The sequence below is a fragment of the Eimeria necatrix genome, genomic scaffold (assembly GCF_000499385.1).
Source record: "Eimeria necatrix Houghton genomic scaffold, Enh_scaff51, whole genome shotgun sequence".
NCBI lineage: Eukaryota > Apicomplexa > Conoidasida > Eucoccidiorida > Eimeriidae > Eimeria > Eimeria necatrix.
Genome location: NW_013651673.1, coordinates 19,538 through 39,228, shown reverse-complemented (window position 1 = coordinate 39,228; position 19,691 = coordinate 19,538). Strand labels below are relative to the sequence as shown.

The following is a 19,691-nucleotide window of genomic DNA, read 5'->3' as shown; positions in this document are numbered from 1 at the left end:
TTCCCATGCCACTAAGACTAGTGATTACATGCGGTAGGGCTGATCTTTATAAAGCTGATGGCGGTCGTTTCCTTCCAAAAGAAGTCGAGGAGGACTGGGAACCTGCGGTCCCTCCAAACGTCAGGACATCGCACAATAGCCGTGGGCCTGATGCACGAAACAGCGCAATGCCCTATCCCAGCAGTAAGTAGCTCGTCACGGTTGCAGGGAAAATTACAGAGTGCAATGACCCGCCCGGTGGGGAGCGACAGGTAAAGGCGCTGTCAGTTGATCTATTGCTTGATGCCCATGCGATCTAATATGTAAACTTCTGAAGCTGAATTTAGGTGCTTAAAAGCCGGCACAATAGCCGTGGGCCTGATGCAAGAAATAGCGCAATGCCCTATCCCAGCAGTAAGCAGCTCGCCACGGTTGCAGGGAAAACTACAAGTGCAATGACCCGCCCGGTGGGGAGCGACAGGTAAAAGCGCTGCCAGTTGATTTATTGCTTGATGCTCATGCGATCTAATATGTAAACTTCTGAAGCTTAATTTAGGTGCTTAAAACCGGCACAATAGCCGAGAGCCTGATGCAAGAAATAGCGCAGTGCCCTATCCCAGCAGTAAGCAGCTCGCCACGGTTGCAGGGAAAACTGCAAGTGCAATGACCCGCCCGGTGGGGAGCGACAGGTAAAGGCGCTGTCAGTTGATTTATTGCTTGATGCCCATGCGATCTAATATGTAAACTTCTTAAGCTTAATTTAAGTGCATAAAAGCCGCAAACGTGAGAAAGAAAAGGAGAGCAACATGTCCGAACCAGGAATCGAACCTGGGTTTACACGGCCACAACGTGTTGTCCTAACCTCTAGACGATTCGGACCGACGGACAACACTCTGCTAACAGAACTCAGCAGATTTTGGCACAAAGACGAATATTCCACCCTAAAGAGTTCAAATATCATAATGGAAAGTATTCATTGTCTTACAATTGACAATACTGTCCCGCATCCTGTGGGAGAACACTCGACTCTGTTAGCAAGCAGTGAGCGATCCCCTCCTCAACACACGCACGTTACGCACCGTTGATTCAAAGTTGCGAAGAAATGTTGACCTGTTATACGTTAGCAATGTGGTAAGTCACTATCTCCTGCGCTAGAGTACGCCGTTCTAGCTGCAGTAGAGGGAAGCAGATTCCCCAACTGGTTCCTTCGCTCCCTCATTTGTCCGCTTGGATAGAGCTCAACGCACTAGCAGTACATGGGGAGCTTCTATCGGTCATTAAGTCATAAAATGAAGTTGCTACTCTACTGCTGGGTTCGAGACAAGCCTACTGGAAAACCTTAGAAGCAAAGGCTGCATACTCAGGGGATAACGTCTTCACCTGCAGTGCTCCATTTTCCTCTAGATGACGTCCATACTCCTAAGTTACACTTGCACCGCCATTGGCACGATAGTGCTGTATTTCGGTACATAACTGTCCGGGCACTGTTTCTACGCATTGTTGCAAATGGTTCACGCCGGGATAGACTGTGGCAAAGGCGTACAAATACACGGGTTCCAAAGAAGTCGCAAACTGCGATTGGCCGCCGCCACAATGTTACTACATACTTCCTCCTAAAACAAATCCAGAAAAAGTGTGCAGTAGCACAGCACTGCTCACCCCTATCTGTGTCCATTCAACCCATAACAAGGCTTTTTAAAGGAAAATCCGTTGGTAAGGTCTGCTGCCTTTGAGAACGAATCGACAAATAGGACACTGCCGCCTTGTGCGCAGCGCCACCAATATGCACGCCTTGCAGAAGACGTGCCCGCACCGCAGCGCCACCACGTGATCTCCGTCTGGATCAGCTTGAGGCGGCGGAGGCGGAGGGGGGGGACGCGACAAGTTACGTTGCTGCTGCTGTTCATCGCTTTCGTTTCTTTGTCCTGGAGCAACGTCTGAGGCTCCCGATGTTGACCGCTGCCCAGAGTCCGTAGCAGGGCAGTCAGGACCATCACCTGGCCCTTGCGTTGGTTTGTCTTCTTTGGCATCAGTGCACCCTTCTTGCTGCTGCTGCTGCTGTCTGTACTTCTTCAGGCATATTGGGCATCTAGGAAGCGCTGCGTTGTTTCTTGCATCTTCGTCCTCGTCATAGTCGTCCCCTCCCAGGCCCCTGAGTCTTTGCCTCTGAAAAGGAAGCAGCGACAGCCCACTGGCACCGTAAGGCCTCAGCCCTAGGGGGCTCCGCATGAGGTAGCTGTGGGGCGGGTACATGGCGAACGGAGCTGCTTGGCGACTTCTTAGCTCGACAACATCATCATCATCTGAGTCCAGCACTACTGCCACTTCAGGCGTTACTGCTTCTGATGATGCAGATGTCTGTGGGCCCGTGGGAGGCCTTACGGAGGAAGAACTTGGGCCTCCCGCGCCGCTGCTGCTCCCCGAGCTGCTGGCTTCCCCTCCCTCGATGCATGCAGCCTCGGACTCTACGTCAACAACAGGAACTGCTTCTTCTCTGCCTGAGTCGGTTGCTTCAGAGTCACTAAGGTTTATTACTTCGTTCACATCCGTCTCTGAGCTCCCCTGTGCCACAACCACTGAGCCGCCGTTTCCGCTGCTGCTGCTGCTGCTGGCCACCGTGTTGTTACGCGTTGTGTCACCTGGTCTGCTTTCTACACCAGTTAAACCCGACCTAGATGAATCCTTTCCGCTACTCGTAGCATCTTCCGCTGCGCTGCTGCTTCTGCCACTGCTTTCGTTTCCCTCGCCTTCAGTGTATACAGCAGCAGCAACAGCAGGCACTCGAGAAATAGCCGATGACGAGACAGACGCTGGAAGGCACTGCGCCTCTTCGCATGCGCTCCCGGGTGTTGCCCCGGCTGCCGCATGCGCTGCTCCTGCTGTTGCTGCTGCAGCTGCTGCTGATGCTGCCGAAGTTCCATCATCACTAAACTGCCTGGTGTTGGCATCCGCGTCAGCCCTTGTGTGAACGCAAGGCGCGCATTCTTCATTAGCAGGTTCACAAGGTACTAAAGGCACTTCTGTCTCTGACGAAGAGGCAATTGTGTCTTCTCCTGCCGCTCCTGTTGCTGCTGCTTCAGCAGCACCTGCCGCCGACGCTTCTGCTCCTCCGTCTAGTCTCACAAGAAGCGCTGCTCCTTCAGTGGCGTTCAAGCCATCTGCATTCCCATCTCCTTGGAAAGGAGGGCCTCCCGCAGCTACGGATGTTTCCTCTGCATCGGAGACGCCTAAGATGACCTGTCTGGGAGCTTCTTGGTATTGTACTCTTTGAGGTTCCCCCTGGGGTGACCCTGGAGGACCTCTCAAGTCCTGTGCACTTTGGGGTCCCCGCAAATTCGAAGCCTCTAGGAAACCCCCGAGGGCCTCCGGGCCTGAGGGCCCTGAACGCCTCTGTAGACTTTTCTCCCATGAAGACTGATCCGAAAAGAGAAACTCAACGTGAATTCCTTTTTCGCCAGTAGCCCCAAACAAGGAGGCCAAGTGAGAGCCTCCCGTATGCCCTTCGGAAGGGCCTGGGCAGGCAGCCCGTGAGGCTAAGCCACTTGTTGAGGCGGAGGAAAACGTTGATAAGGAGCATGCTGCGGCATCTAATGACTCCGCTGCGGCCTTTTCTGAAGGCAAACTGTCGTTGCCTTCGTGTGCTTCTTGTGTCGCCAGCTGCTGCTGCTGGTGGTCCTGCTGCTGCTGCTGGTCTTGCTGCTGCTGCTGCTGGTTCTGCTGCTGCTGATGGTTTTCCTGCTGCTGTTCCTGCGCCCCTACGAATGCGCTGTTGGAATGGGCTTCTCTGATAGTAGAAGAGGGCAGCTTTTCCGCCGGGCCACTGGCGTCAGCGTGTGACAGTTCATCTCCGCGGGATTTGTCTTGTTCTCCCCCGGTCTGACATCGCAGCCGCTTTACAGGCCGTGCTTCCTGCTGCTTGTTGCCCTGTACTGCTGCTGTTGCTACTTCTGCTGACCCCGCAGCATCTCCTGCTGCTCCCATTGGCGCTACTGTCGCTGGGACACAGGTTCGAGAACTAGAAACGTCGCACTTCGTGCCGCCTGCTAGGATCGCTCTGTCGTGTGGCTTTACGCAGTCCGCGGTCTTTGCAGCAGCCCCCAAAAGCCCGCCTTTCCACGGCGCGTCGTGATCTATTGCTTGTTCGGTCTCCATCTGTCCTATCTACACGGGAGGGGCTTCGCCGGAAGCCCTGGCCTCCAGGCTGCAGAAAGGAAGCTAGTGTTAGCACCAGCACAGCGAGAGGCGCTGTGAGCATGCAATTCAGATGGACAACAAACTAAAACAACACGCCACAGCCCCATAGGCAGCAGCTGTGCAAGCAGTACGACAGATCAATTGCGAGGCCTCAAATGCCTTCTTCACGGTACGTTGATGAAGGAGAGTCAACCAAGAGCAACTCTGACCTCCAAGATATACCCAAGTGCCCACAGCCTCCGGCTGTACTTTAGTTTCTCAGATGGAGGAGAGAAACGTAGGGCGGAAGCATGCACAACTGGACGTGGGACACATGCGCTGTGTAGGCGTAAAGTTCTCCAAGCCCGACTTCGACAGAGGCCTCAGACGCTGAAATTACAGAGGAGCAGCAGCACGGCTGAAAGTTTCGGAGATAACGAGGCCGAAAACCGGAGGGCCAGTGCAGTGGTGGCAACAAAGAAAGGGGCAGCACGTCCAAAACATCAAGAAGCGCCCACTTTGAGGAGATCTGTTACTCCTCTGAAGGCTCGTTGGCATCCAGAGATGGAAACAATCACACAAAAGACAAACGATGAAGAGAAGCGAAAGGTCAATTCAACTACGGTGGGAGCACCTGGGCAGTCATGTACTCCTGTGGCCCATGTAGTTGCGGCAGTGGCATTTAACTGCACAGAATGAGGACATCTTTAGTATCTTTTAGTTATAATAAGCATACGCATGCTTTCTAAAGAAAGGGCCGGACACTTCTCTACAGGTACGGCTTGCACCCCTCGGCGCCTTTGCCAGCCCGTGCATGCTAGGCAGCTTTTGATCCACACTCTACTGCCTGTGGAGACCGTAGACAATTCAGGCAATACACTGATTGTGCCACTTTTCTCCGAAGACTTGCAGACTTTCGCTAAATTGCCTCATGCCTTTCCTAGAACGTCGAAGGTCTTGACCATGCAGTCAGCCGCCGTTTGCTGCATAGTTGTATTGGCCAAGGGCGCGCGCTGCAGTGTACGTGCTTGTTAAAAGCGCATCAGAAAGTTATGCATATCGGCGAAAAAATGGGGGACTCCACATCTGCGTAGAAGTTTGGGCCTTGGACATGCAAAAGATTTTTAGCGCTGCAGCACGTGCCAGAAGGCACAACATGCGTTCTGCCTCGTGTTGCAGCGCTGAAAATCCTAGACATGAACCCAAGATGAGCTACGACTGTATACGTAGATTCCCTGGCGTGTACGGTTCTTCACATGCCCTTGCATTTGCTCTCAGGCGTGGCCGGAATGCAAGGTCAAAGCTTGCAGCCAATTTGTTACTGTCAATTCAGCACCAGTTCCTGTACCCAGAAGTTAGAATTTGTTCCAGGACTGGCCACACAGAGCTCAAAAGTAGGCTGTCAACGATGTGACTGACTGAGTGCCGACTGATCTCTGTACCTAGAGGTCAGACACAAACGGCGCCATTTTAGCGCTGGCAGTAGATCCAATCATAGAGGTCTGAGCACTGCATCTCACCCACTTTTAGTGCTGAAGTAGTTCTATTTACGCAGATGCCGCGTAATCGAATACAGCGGTAAGGAACATGCATGCGTGGAAACTCGCCGTAGGGCGCTTGCCCACAGCAACTCCGTATCCACGAGACAAAGGAGTCGAGGTAGTGCAAAACGAAGACCAGCTATATGGGGCGAAATGCCGTTCCAGTTGCTGGCCGGTAATGTATCGCGGAAATCCCGCACTTCCGGCCGACAAGCAGGCTTTACTGACCCCCAGGTGCGCTTCTGTGGTGAACCCTTTCTTGTATGCACAATGTGTTCTACTTGGAATAGAACATGGAAACAGCAACTACTTGCTCAAATCCCCCCAAAAGAGAAGACTTAGGAGCATGCGGGCGGGTGGAAAGCCTGCGGGGAAGGGCTTCTTGCATCAAACTAGTGGAAAGAAAAGCGGCGCTACTGCGGTCCGACATTTAAAAAAAAAAGAGCAACTTCAATAAATAGAGTTCATTCAAAATGCACGAAGTAAACAGTGTGCCTGGGGTCAGAGTCCGCAAAGGGCGCCAGCATGCTGCTCTATCCAGAACTCACAGGCTACGTCCTTCGCTGCCTCTTCCTCTGCTGCCTGAGCTTTGGCTTGCAAGTGGCGGAGACGCACTACTGCAGTGTATATACAGCTGACCCCTGCAATGGCTGCGTGACTGCCGGCGAGCTGCCTAGACAACACGCGGAAACGGCATCCCAGAGCCTCCATCAGTTGCCGTGGCTTCAGCCCAAGACGCCGCTGTAACACCAACGGTAGAGGAAGAGGCTCTATCAGAGCTGCCCCTACGGCACTCTCATCGTCTTCAGAGAAGGCCACACTAGCTGCGCCTCCTGCTGCTGTCCTTTTTCCCTTTAGAGCTTCAGGAGCGGCCTCTGGAGGCAACTGCGCATCCTCATCACCAGAGTCCGCGAGACATCCCTGCGGCACACGCAGCAGCAACTGCCCCACTTGCACCGTTTCATACGAGACTGCAGCAGCTGTTGATGCTGTGCACTGAGAGCCTCCAACACTGCCCCCTTTCCGTCGGGCTGGCGCTCCCCCTGGTCGGCCGGAACGGCCAGTGGGCTGGGAACTGGTGCCAACGCTTCCGGTTCCCTTCGCAGTAGAGTCAGATCCGGAAGCAGCCCCTCCTAAAGAGCCTCCCGAGGCAGCATGAGTGGCTCCTACTGCAGCAGCAGCGCGAGCGGCTGCGCAGGGTCTCGACTTGCGCTGCGCAGCCACTGCTTCGTTGTTGATGAACACTGCGGGGTTGAGGGGCCGGCGCTGACTGTCGAGGGGAGCTACAACCATCCAAAAGAGCCGTGCGAAACGCTTCCATGCTGCAGCAGCCTCCGTTGCCGGTATTGCATCCCCTGCTGCTGTCAAATCTCGAGCATTCATTTCTCCTGCTGCGGTTTGTGGCCTGGAGGTAGCTAACGAACGGGGGGAGCAGGGGGGATATAGGCCTTGTAGTGTGGGCAGAAGAAATGAAAATAAAACGCTGCAAGGGTGCCTGAAGTCTACATACGGTGCGCCAGCACAGCGGCTGCTGCAGCTGCTGCTGCTGTCCTTTGGCAGTGGTGGTGCTGCTGCCTCTGAAACGATACTCCCTTCTACTGCAGCCTCTTCAGAGGCAGGGGCGGCCAAAAGAGAGCTACTCTGGGTTTCTTGCGCCTGGCCTTGTTGTAAAGGCCCTTTGTCCCTTGTTGAAACATCTGCTGTCGACGGGTCGGCAGAGCGGACACTTTCGTCACTGCTGCTCGAACTATCACTGCCGCTGCACCAGCTGCTGCTGCTGCTGCGTAGATTGCTTCTGTGTCTGGCCCAAGGCATCTTCCTGCGCAGTCTGTAGGCACGACGGGTTCCCCACTGCTGTGCTGCAGCGTCCAACACTTCTCTACAGCTTCTTAGCTGGGATTCAAAAGCGCACTGGTGAATAGAATGCAGCAGGTGCTGCTGCTGCCGCTGCCTCCTCAGACCCTTTTGTAGCTGGCTCAGCTCCTCAGGGCTCAGAACTAAAGAGCTCGCAGCACGCAGTATTGCCGCTACTGCGCGGTCGTCAGCACGCGCTTGGCTGTTACTTGTTTTGTCCGTGGAGCAGCGGCAGCCGCAGCTCCTGCTGCTGTTTGCAGTGTTGCTGGATGATGCAGTTTTGTCCTGCTGTGTCGAAAATCCTAGCCCCCTTGAAGAATCTTTGAGTTCATTGCTCAGTTGGTCTCGCCTTTGCTGCTCCTGCTCCTTTTCGTTCAACAATCCTTGAGAGCCCTCGGTCTCTGATGCCTCCACGCTGTTCTCGACGGCTGCATGCGTTTCGCTACGTGCATAGTCAAGAGCTTCACATTGAATAGGAACACCATGGAGGAGGCAGTCCTGCTGATGGCGCTGTTGGCACTTTGCTTCCTGCTGTTGCTGCGGATGGAGGACGCGCTGCTCCAAGAAGTCCGCCAGGGTTCGTGGCCGGAGTAAGTTGAGCTGCGGGTCTGCTAGGAGCTGCTGCGGCAGCAGCAGCAAAGGGTAGACGTCGTAAGTCAGCGGTGGTGCAACAGGAAGGGGCAGCAGACAGGATGGGCTGTAGGGAGGATCAGAGGGAGGCGGCGCGTAGCAGAAGGAAGGCCCGAAATTCACACAACAGCTAGCACACCCCATGAGGGAAACAGCCGGAAAGTACTCGTCTGCGAGGAGGCATCCTCCACTGTTGCTTCCCTCAAAGCAGCACAGGCCAAGGGGCCTTCCGTTGACCGTGAATTGGACGTGAGACCCAACAGGAGCCTCCCGGAAGCCCTGAGCTCCCTTATTGCCCTCTGAAAGCCCCGCTGCGCTGCGGAGGAAGCCCTGGGCTAGCCTATCCACATCCATTAAACAAGATACTGCGTATGCGTCTCCTGCCGGCGCTGCTGCTGCTTCTCCATTTGTCGCTGCTGAAGCAGAAGCGGCACTGGGTGCTTGGGCTGCTGCTGGCCGAGAGCCTGCAGCTGCAGCTTGGGGCTGCTGCGGCTTCGGTTGCTGATCTTGGTCCGACTGCAGCAAACGAATGCAACAGCCCACCACGTCTCCCTCCTTCAAGGGTGGGAAGCAACAGGGCAGCTCTACCCCAGCCCAAGCGGCCTTTCCCCGTAGAGTGAGAGCCACAGAATCCCTTGTGGCCCCTAGAGGGGCTGAAGGGGGGTGCCTGCGAGTGCTCCAGCCGACCCGCAAGTCGCACTGGGAAGACGCCTGTAGTTGTCTCTGCTGCTGCTGTAGCAGCTGCTGCTTCGAGATTCCGCCTTTGGATTGCAACAGCAGCTGCTCCTGCTGCTGCTGCGACGGCACAGGACCTACCAAAACTTCAAAATAAAACGAACCTGCGGATGCTGCATGCGTTGCCAAGACGACGCCGCAGCCCAAATCAATGGAAGCCTTTTGCCAAAAAGAAACTCCCTGCGGCCTCCCCATGCTGCTTCCCCCACTGCTGCCGCAGTTGTTACTGATGCGGACACTTGGATGTCTGTACTTTGCCGAGAGGCGAACTCGACGCATGGCTGCCTGCATCAGGGGCAGCGTCGAAGTCTGCGGGGCATCCATTCGTTCCCCCCTTTGCTGCTGCTGCAGTTGCTGCGAGTCCGCATCTATCATTTGCGGTTGCTGCTGCCGCTGCTGCCGTTGTTGCTGTTGCTGCGCCCTCAGCCACAGTCCGTCAGGGTCAAATGGAATATCCCCGAAAGCAAGGCCTACGAGTCTTGTCTTAACCGCAGCAAAATCTGCAAAGATCCTCCCGCTGCTGCTGCTGCTGCTGCTGCTTCTGCTAAGTCCCCCCTTGCTGCGACCGAAACAGCGCAGAGACTTCCGCAGCAGACGAGAATCAAGCTGATGCGCCTCGTCCTGCAGCGGCCTGAGGCCCTTCTTGCGCGGACGGGGAGGATGATGATGATGGGGGGATGAAGAAGTGCCTCCGGCAGCTGGCGTTGTTGCATCTCTTCCTTGTCCCAAGAGGCTGCGGGAAATGAGAGCTGCCAGAAGCGGCAACGGCTGCTTCTGCTGGCAATGCTGTTGCTGTTGCTGTTGCTGTTGCTGCTGAGGCAGCGACAGTCGCAGCGCTGGAGCTGTGCGAGCTCTTCTACGCGCAAAAGCGGCGATACGCTCCAGGTACGTCTGTGGCCGGTAGGGAGCGCGAGGATCAAGGGCTGTTTCCAATTCAGTTGGATCCCCCTTGCTTCCGGTGCTGCTGACGGTCCCGCAGCTGGCGGTACTAGTGCTGCTGAAGTTGCTGAAGCTTCTGTTGCTGCTGGCGCAATTTGGAGCGTCTGATGAGGCCTCTGTCGTGTTAAAGAGCGCTGCTAGTGCACAGGGGCTCGCTAGTGGTGTCATCAGCGCAGCAGGAGCCGCTGCTGCGGCTGCTGCAGCGGCAAATACGTCGAGGGCTTCTATGCCTTGGGGGGGATCCTGCAGACGCATAAGCCAGTCTGCCTCCATTCCAAGAGCCCTGCGGGGCCTGGGCTGCTTTGCAAGTTTCAGGTAAACATCAGGCAGCAAATCTCCCGCCGCTATGTCGCTGCCGCTGCTGGCGCTGCTGTCGTCGGAGAAATGCTGTTGCTGCTGTTGCCGCTGCTGTCGACGGCGGCGCAAGGCGGCACCTATCGGGGGCCCCTTGCTAGTGGCAACTGAATACGGGGAATTTTCTGCAGCGTGAAGTTCCCTCGGCAGGTCAAATGCCAACTTCAAGCCGCTGCAGCGGCTGCACGTTGTGCTACTGCTGCTGTGGCTGCTACTGTGCGCAGGCGTGTTGCAGGTGCCGCTGCCGTTGCCACAGTGCTTCGTGCCCGGCTGTTCTTCGGAGCGGCTCTCCCCTTGCTGCTGCTGCTGCTGGTCATGTCTTTGCAGACGAGGAGCTTTGTGAATTCGGGCTCCCAAATCGACTGAGACGGCTCCTCTTTCTGCCAGGCGCCTCTTCTCGGGGGGCCCCCTTGGCTCTCTCGGAAACCCTGCCAAATCATAAGGATTCAGAAAAAGCTCCCGCTGGGCAGCTGCTGTCCACCAAAACGCTTTGCCACCAGCGTTCCTGCTATCGCTGGGAACCGTGCAATGGTAATGAAGGGCTTCGGGGTGCTTCAGAAGGTCCAAGCGAAGCTGCGGCTGTTCAGGCAGGCGGAGCAGCTCTTCCTGGCTCTGTGCAGGGGCCGCCACCACCTTGGGAGGGTGGAAGTGCCGGTTTCTGCACTGAGTGCAGTCAGCTGCACCGGAGCCGCCGTCGCTGCTGCTGCTTGGGGGCGACGTGGAGGCCCTTGAAGCTTCAGGGCTTGCACTGCTCAGGCCCCTCTCAGCCTTGGGCTGCACAATGGCTCCGCTTCTCCCCACAGGGCTGCTTTGCAACGGCCCGCACAGCGCTGTTTCCTGGGACTTCGCCTGTTTTGGCTCTGCTGCAGACTTTAGGGGCACATGCGCTTCCAGATCCACCTGCCTTTGCTGGGGCTCATGCTGCTGCTGCTGCTGCGCTGCCTGTGGCTGTTGCTGCAAACTTGGTTGATGCTCACGCACGCTTATATGCTGCTGCTGCCCAGGGAACTGTATACTGTGCTGCTGCTGCTCCTCTGTCTCTTGCTGATTCGCTCCTGGGGGACCAAAAGCAGTTCCGTAGCCCTTAGGAGCTACATCCGCCACCGCAGCCGGTAAATTTTGCATGTTCTGCCACTTCGTTCTCGGCACTTGTACTGCTTTTGATGCTGCTGTGATTTTTGCTTCTGTTGTTGTTGGTGCTGGTGCGGCTGGCGTCCCGCTGTTATTTCTGTTGCTGCGGGTGAGTATTAAGCAGCAGCTGCCGCTTACTCTGGTTCTCGTATTCTTGTGGCTGTCAACGTGGCTGCTCAATAGCCATGAAGTGTGGTGGGCCCGAGCCTTGACAGTTCCGTTCGCTGCTGCCGGTGCGGCAGCAAAGGATAGCAGGCCGCGTTTAAGGAATACAGCGGAGCCGCATTGCGCAAATTTCGCCTATAGAAGGACGGAACCACGCGTCTGCCACATTGCTGAGCCTCTACCCCTGTTGTTGGGGCCTTCCCTGCTGTTCCTGGGGGGCCCCTAGTGGTTTTGCTGCGGTGAGGCTAGTTTGCTATTGTGGCTCTTTAGTTCGGGGTCACTCATATGCAATTTATAGTGTAATTTAATCAATGACAGATCTTTTACAGATCGCGTCTCTCTGTTTTCGAGCTAAACAGGGGCTTCTAATGCTGCACAGCTGCATGCTTCAGTCGCTGTGGGATTTGGCTGCTGCCGATTCGCGGGCCCCCGATCCACTTTTCTCTACTTAAACTTCAACATCCCGGCTACACTTAACTTTTTGCCTACCGTAAAAAAGAAAATAAAGGTGATTATTTACTTGTCTTTTTCAATCCAAGCATAGCCTCTGATGGCCGACGGCAGTTTCCGGACCTGGCCAGAGGCATTCGGGGGGTGGTGAGGTCGTTCGGCGTTCCGCACAGTAGACCAAAAACGGAGAGATGAGAGAAGTCTGAGGGGCAGCAAAGTTACTTTCTGATAACAGGAGCGGCAGCAGCAGCAGAGGGACGAACTAGGGCAGCGGCGAACAAAGCAGCAGCAGCAAGCGTATCGTGTCATCCGCTCCTAAAGGAACTGATTTTATGCCAAGCAAACACACAGGTTTAGCCCCTGCGTGGCCCTGTGGACGCACGCCCATGCATTGATCCATGGGATGGTGCCAGGCTCCTGCACCGTCCAGGCAGCACCTAGAGGCGACCAGCCTCGAGAGGCCGCGGCAGCAACAGTCTCAGCTTGAGTGGGGAGTTCAGCAGCAATGGCCTCTCTCCCTGCTAATACCGCAGCTGAATCGAGTTTTTTTGAAGGCAGCCATGAAGAGGACGAGGAGAACAAAGCCCCCGAGCCAAACTGCAGCAGCGAAGCAGATGACCCTGACATCCTGAAGGCACCCCTGGAGCCCCTGAGGCTCACCTCCTCGTCAACTCAAAAGGCATGCATGGCTTCCGAGTCCTTTGTTTCTCGTTCAGCAGATGAGGGCTCTTCTGTTTGTCTAGCCCTGCGCCCTGTGCACCTTGACCGAAATGGTGGAAGCCGGTGTCCATACACCGATGCTCCAATGCATTCACGTCGCCGAGAAGGGAGCCCTCTTGGAGATTTACGCAGGCGAGCTGTTTCAAGGGTTTTTTTGCATCTTGAAGAGGCCCCCAGCGCAGTCCGCGACCTCTGGAGGATTTCTTTCGAAGGCAAACAACTGCGCAGGAGGTACACAGTTACTCAGGGCGTTCTGACACTTAGCGCTCGCCCATTATCCGGAAAAACACATTTTTTGTATTAGCTTCTTATCATGCCTGCGAGGCTCAACAGTCCATGTTGCTATGTTTTGTGCACTTAAGCGAGATGCGCTGCAAGCGTTTGCCGGCGAGAGCCTTTTTCTGTTTCTTGCTGCACATTGGATCCCGTGCCATTGTTCTTGCCTCTTTTCTTTGCATCCTGCAACATTGTTTACCTTCTTTAGCAACCATTCCCCTATTTGAAAATTCGCGCAGCCTGTTTGCTCCGAGCTTTTTTTCGTCCCCTTGCTCCAATTCCCCTCTGCGCTATGACCTAACTCGTTTTCTCGCGTAACGCTTTTATTGCTGTGGCTTCTGCCACTGCTGCAGGAAGCCTTTGCTGCAGATAGACCTCAAAGAGGTCTGCAGCTGGATTTCAGCCCGGTTGGAGACCGATTTACTGCCCCCTTGTGGGGCCTTGGCGGATTCCTCTGCCTACGCTGATGCAACTGCAGTGTACGGACAGCTGCTGCCGCAGCTGCTCTGGGCCGCTGCAGTGGCAATGTCTGTATTGATCTCCTTAACACTTCAGGTAAGGAGCAGTCTACTGCTACGAGGTCTGCTACCTTGTCGCTGAGCTGCGGCGCTTTTCCATATGCTGGCGTGGGCGCTTTGAGTGCTGCTGTTTTCCCAGGAAGCAACAGCTCTGTGGGCGCGCCTGCAGCTTCTTGCATTAGATGCCACAAGCAGTAGCGCCGTTGCAGCAGCAGACAGCCGCAAATCGGGAAATGCTGTTGCGATCAGACGCCAGGAAGGGTTTTCTGGCCTGTTCGGCCGCTCCCGCGTCTTTGGCCGCCGCAAGCGCCGTAGATCACAGCACCAGCAACCGCAGCAGCGAGGCCACGATGACCAGCAATTTGCTGAGGACACTTCACTGCAGCTAGCAGATATCGTTACAGAAAGCGGTGCGGAACCAGAATTTTTGCTGCAGCATATCAGCAACGCTCGGAGAGAGCCTAGGGAGGTAAAAGGGCCAGCTGCGCTTAGCAGGTATGCCAGTGCTTCGTTGCTTTTACAAAATTTCCCCTATAACGGCATAAACGGCACCACAAACAGCAGTAGCAGCACCGGTGCAGTATCTGAACGTGTGATGCCTGTCCCACCTCTTAGGTACATTGGCTCGTTTGAAAAGGTTCAGAGTGCTGCACTTTTGAGCCCTTCAGCTGCTTCTTCTCCATTCGCAGCCCTGCGTCAAGATTTAATGCAGCTCGGGGCCTTGAGGTCACCTGGAGGAGGTGGAGTTCCCCTTAGAAGGGCTTCCTCTAATGGCTCCAGTACTACAAGCCTTGGCGCTTTCGCCCCTCATCATGCTGCGACCGCTGCTGTGTCACTTGCAGAATCGCCCTCCAGCAAATCTCAGCAAGCAGGGACCAGCCGGCCTGAGCACTGGGCGCTGATGTCGTGGCAGTCTGCAGCAGCGGCAGCAGCAGCTGCTACTGCTGCAGTAGTGCAGCAAGGTTTATCCCGGCGAAGCTCCTTCAGCTCAGTAGAAAGCGCCCTGCTGCCGCCGTCCAGCTATCAGCAGCAGCAACATCATGGTTTGCTTGCGCAGGAGCCGTTGAGCTTGGAAGTTGCCGTGGGTGCCGCTGTAGATCCGAGAGTTGCTTCTCCCTTCAGACTTCAGCAGCATCAGCAGCGCTCGCTTTTGCCATCCGAGCCATCATCCATAGGCAGTGAGAACAGCAAACGAACAAGGGATTCGATGCCGGCTATCAGGACGCCTGATGGCTGGGCCGCGGACCCGTCGCTGCAACAGCAGCAAGATGGAGACCTTGGGGGCTGGCAGTTTCCAGAAGAAGACTCTGGGTGGGCCCACGGCACGGGTGCTGAGGCAGCAGCAGCAGAAACTCCCCAAACGCCAGTATCAGGCGCCGGCGAAGTGCAATTGGCCCTGGCAGTCCCTGGAGATCTGCGGCTGCAGGAGCCCGTGCAACAGGTTTGGGCGACGAATCGACCAAAACGGAGGCCGGGAACGCACCAAAAGGTTCAGCTAGACAAGATAATTTCGCGTTCTGCTTTGAACGAAGCAGTAGCAGCAGAAGCGAAGGCAGAAAAGTACAGGAACAGCGCTCCAGGCAAGGGTGTGGTGCCGGAGGAACCACTATCGGCCTCGATGCGTTTGCTTCAAGAGGGCACGCAGGACAGCGAAGCTCTCAAAAGAAATTTTCGGTGCTACTCGGGGATGCTGAGGAGACAACTGTGCCTACAAGCCCTTCTGCGGCAGCATCAAGAGCAGCATCTGCTTTCGTTGCAGAAACTGTCTCGCAAACGGCTTGACAGTGGACAAGGGCCGACAGCTGGAACGGGGGGAATGACTCTGGCGTGTAGGCGTAGAGCTGTCACTGCATCTCCATTTGCGTTTGTGGCCTTTTGTTTCCCTTAGGTGCTAGACGTCTCTTTTTGCGTTTTCTTGCATCGAAAGCTCAGCCAGCAGTGGCTGGTTGTGCCTGACGACTGTTCTCCCTCCGGGAAGGACAGACTGCTCCACTAGCATTTGATCTAGCTTCCCTCCGTGTTTTGTTTTCTGTTTTCCAGATGCCATCCTTACTTGCCTGTCGGTATATCTCCGTGTTGAATAGTCCCCTCATGGTTCTGTGTTCCCGTGCAGCGCTTAATACCTATGTCTCCTCGTTGTCTCCATGTGCGTCTCTCTCGCTTATTGCAAATGCACCTTTGGCACCCTCTTGGCCTATTTCGGTCTCCGTACTTTTTTGCACGTTGTAGCTCCGTTTGTGCGTATGATGAAGCCACTGCATCCTGCCCCTGCTTTTTCTAACCTGCTTAATGAGCACGCCCTATGGTTTTACTGGCAGGGCTCTCTGTGCGTCTTGTGTTGCCGCTAGTGAATACTTTGGAACTGTATTGGGAACTTCAGCTTCCGCATAAATGTGCTCCTCTTCTGTCTGCGGCGCGCGATCTGCTGTAGTGCTATTATCAGGCGCTCATTGCCGGCCTTTACTGCCCTCCCCAGCGGAAGCAGCATCAGCGGCACTGCGAGGTTGCTCTCTAGGAAGTCCCGTGAAGGCCTTGCACCAGCAAAAACAATGCGAGTTGCAGAAGCACACTGCTACTGAAAGTGTGCAGGCGCTCACAGCGCGCGGTGCGGTGGGTAGACCTTGGTTCCGGGAGACTCCAAATGGTGTTGATAATTCCCTGAAAGCCACACGAGCCGCATCAGACGCAGCAGCAGACGCAGCAAGGACAACGGCAGACGCAGCAGCAGCAGCAGCTGCAGCTGTTGCTCGGCGACGGAGATCGTCCTGGCTCGACAGAGAAAACGTCCTCAAAGGCTTCGAAAGTCCGCTGCCCCCAGCAGAGTTTAGCGAAGGCAACGAGCCTGAGCCCTGGGTAGACACCAACTGGGAGGATGCTGCAGATGAATACCACCAGCAGGCGCAGGCGCATCAGCAGAAGCAGCACGAACAACATCGACAGGGACCTGCGAAAGAGTCTTTGGGCATCTCCGCTGAATTGCCACGAAGACAGCAACAAGACCCCCATGTAAACGAAACATCAACTAGCCCGATTCACGGAAACTCTCAGGGCCTCTATAGGAAGAAAGACGGAGAAATTATAACTTTGTGGCCTTCTGCCGCTGATGTAAGTTGCTATTGCTGCCTTTGTTGCTGCTCTTACTGCTCTGGGCTTCTGTTCATCGCGGATATGGCACTCTGCTGGTGCTGCTACAACTTTTTGCTGCTGTTGGTGCTGGTGAGTCTGTGCAGCTGTTCGAGTTGGTGGAGCGTCACTATGTGCCGGGCGCTGCTGGCTTTGCGTCACATCCCTACAACACTCCACCTCCACCGTCGGCTGCTCCTTCTCCAGTTAGTTTGTCAACTCTGTTGAATGGCCGTAGCCGCCGCACTGCAGCGAGAGCCTTTAGGGACGCATTGACACTCCACTCACATGGCCTGTGCTTTCTTAAGCAAGATATGCCTGAGCCGTCAGAAAAGGGCGCTTTAGAGTATCCACCTTTGCTCATATTTTCACAGGTACGCTTTGGGTGAGGGGACTCAAAAGGGTTCACAGGCCAAAAAGGTGCATGAATGAAGGAGACGAAGCATTATTGCCGGGCTCGGGACTTTCATGTGCCTGTGCTAGCTCTGCTCTGTTGTTGCTACTACTTCAGGATGCTGCAGAGGAGAGGGAGCTTCTCGGTAGTACTGCAAAGCGCGCAGCTGCAACAGCAACTGCGACTTCTTACTCAGTTGACGCAGCGCAGTCACCAGCACTAACGGGAGCCGCAGCAGCAAATGCTGGTACTGATGCATTGACCGCTCTGCCGAAAGGGGCTTCTGTCGAACCCGGTGCTTTCCCTCAAGGCAACGAAGGGACTGCAGGGGATGTCCCTAGTGTCGCGACAAAGTCACACGAGGTCACAGTAAGACCCCAGGCAGCTGCAGTTGCTGTCATGGCAGCAGATGCTGCAGCAGCAGAAGCAGCAGATACGGGAGTGGCACCCATCAGCGATGAGCAGCTGGAGCAGGCTGTACAGTGGCTTGTGACTGGGCTGTTGGACCGGCTCCAGGAGCAGTCGCGACTGCATGCCCATGAATTGGTCCACTGGTCAGTTCATCAACTAATTCTGAGTTCCACAGGGACAGAAAAAGGAATATATACCAATCTGTATTGCCCAGCTTCTATGGCTCAGTCTAGCGATGAGGGCCAGCTCGGTGGTTTTCCCGAGGTCTGTCGCCCTTTTCTAGAATAGCAGGTGTCTGTGTAATCACTACTGCTTTGTTTAATTTCTAAATAGCAGTAGTTCGGTGCGTGTTTTGGATGCCCTTGCAGGTTCGTTTACGAATTGCTGCCTTCCAGTGATTTTGCACACGTCGCAACCCCTGCAGCATGGGAGGCGAAGGCGGTATACGCAATTTGCACCCTAATAGACGAGGGTGTCTTTGTAGCTTCTGCTGCTGCTCTCAATGAGGCTCCTGTAAGGATGAAGATCACAGACAGGGTTTTTGGGGGAACTGCCAAGGGACTAGAGTGTCCATTCTGGTTAGAAGGTGTCGCCGACGTCGACTAGGCGCACTCCACTGCCGTCGTGAGTGTTCTTTCAATTTCCTTTTGTCAAAGTTAGCCATGCATGCGGCAGGTGAAGTTTTAGTGGCGTCATCTTCTCGCTCAAGGTCTGGCCACGCCAGGGCAACAGCCGGCGCTGATCAGCTGTCGTTGTTGCGATTTGAGGAATAGCTTCGTAGCTGTGGGAATCCATTCCTTCAAGCCTACGTACATTTATCTTCAGGTGCACTAAATTTACGCATATATCTTTGATCAATAAGATTACCTGAGCTTATGAGCTCCGCGGATCCATCAAGCACGCTCCTGCCCTGCTAGACTTGGTGAATAAGGTTACCCGAGCTTGTAAGCTCCGCGGATCCCTCCACCACGTGCTCATGCCTCTACTCAACTTGGCCACTAACTGCTCGATGTTTCGCCCTGCAAGAAATTAAAACACATGGAGTTTTCAGCGCATATGTCGATTACGCAGTCAAGTAAAGGCGAACACATGTAGTCCTGAAGAAACAGTTTCCCAGAGCTACGAAGCTGTTCCCCCCACGCAGGCCGCATTTGCCAGGAATAGAAGCCTGTAGGGATGATTATGCCTACATGCACCGTGATTGTAACTGCATGCGGATCTAGACTATCGAGCATGGATGCCGTATTTTTTTGTTGTTTTGCTGCACATGCGCCAGGGCTGGCATGGGCTAACTTGAGGGGGTTCTTACCGTTGTGAACCAGCCCGTAAAGTGTATTTCCCGTTGAACACACTAGAGCGCGTAGGAACAGTAATTAACTGTGGAGTGTCAAGAATGCGCCGAGAGACGTAGATTCTCTTGTGCTTAAGAGTACTATTTCCTGATATTTTTGGGTCCGGAGGACAAAGGTGATATCCTCGTCTCCTTAGGAGCGTGATCATTCGAGCTGTTCTCGACGAAGGCGGCAGGAACGGTGCAGGGGAGACACTCATAAGCTGCGCTGGTGATACGTCGCAGCAGCAGGTTTTGCTTGTGCCCTTTACAGCAGTCCGGCATTATGGTGAGAATGAACATTGTGGTTTTACACAGTGTCAACATCTGCTGTGTAATTTGCCACTTTCATTACGTATAACATCATGGCGCCCTGGCAGCATGCGAATAGGTGGATGGCTGGCAAAAGACAGACAGCTGCTTATTTATCATTGGAGTTTGCGCAGCCCCACAGGAGTAAAAGGAGCGAACACACGATGCTTGCGTCTGCCGGGAATCGAACCCGGGTCACCTCGATGGCAACGAGGTATTCTACCACTAGACCACAAACGCTCGAGTACCACCTTCCTCGCCCGTGCGTCTAGCAGTGACTCTAGCAAGCCGAGAAACTGAGTGGAGCAGTTGCAAAAAAGAACCCAGGTGCGGGCTGTAATTGCGTCTGCCGGGAATCGAACCCGGGTCACCTCGATGGCAACGAGGTATTCTGCCACTAGACCACAAACGCAAGATGCCGAGCTGCTCTTTCACTGCACAGGGTCGAAACTACCGCAGGTCATTGTTTTCAATGATACACCTAGCAACAGTATAAAAGTGCGTCTGCCGGGAATCGAACCCGGGTCACCTCGATGGCAACGAGGTATTCTACCACTAGACCACAAACGCCTCAGAATTATCCGGTTCAGACATGCGAGCATAGCCGTTTAGTTTTTGAGCGATGCTGAAGGAAACTTAACTGGATTCGTCAGAAT

The 19,691-nt window shown here is 54.9% G+C and overlaps 3 protein-coding genes across 3 annotated transcripts; 1 reads left to right on the top strand and 2 right to left on the bottom strand.

Annotated features, from left to right (window-relative positions):
* Positions 1–1,674: 1,674 nt before the first annotated feature.
* Positions 1,675–4,131, bottom strand: ENH_00060400 (hypothetical protein, conserved; the record flags this gene model as incomplete). Its single annotated transcript, XM_013577091.1, has 1 exon — positions 1,675–4,131. One exon carries the CDS (start codon positions 4,129–4,131, stop codon positions 1,675–1,677), a length of 2,457 nt encoding a protein of 818 aa, XP_013432545.1.
* Positions 4,132–6,194: 2,063 nt separating this feature from the next.
* On the bottom strand, positions 6,195–11,330 carry ENH_00060390 (hypothetical protein, conserved; the record flags this gene model as incomplete). Its single annotated transcript, XM_013577090.1, has 1 exon — positions 6,195–11,330. One exon carries the CDS (start codon positions 11,328–11,330, stop codon positions 6,195–6,197), a length of 5,136 nt encoding a protein of 1,711 aa, XP_013432544.1.
* A 1,126-nt stretch (positions 11,331–12,456) lies between these two features.
* On the top strand, positions 12,457–17,999 carry ENH_00060380 (hypothetical protein, conserved; the record flags this gene model as incomplete). Its single annotated transcript, XM_013577089.1, has 7 exons — positions 12,457–12,902; positions 13,301–13,502; positions 13,605–15,294; positions 15,897–16,570; positions 16,696–16,962; positions 17,100–17,536; positions 17,762–17,999. 7 exons carry the CDS (start codon positions 12,457–12,459, stop codon positions 17,997–17,999), a joined length of 3,954 nt encoding a protein of 1,317 aa, XP_013432543.1.
* Between the last annotated feature and the right edge of the window lie 1,692 nt (positions 18,000–19,691).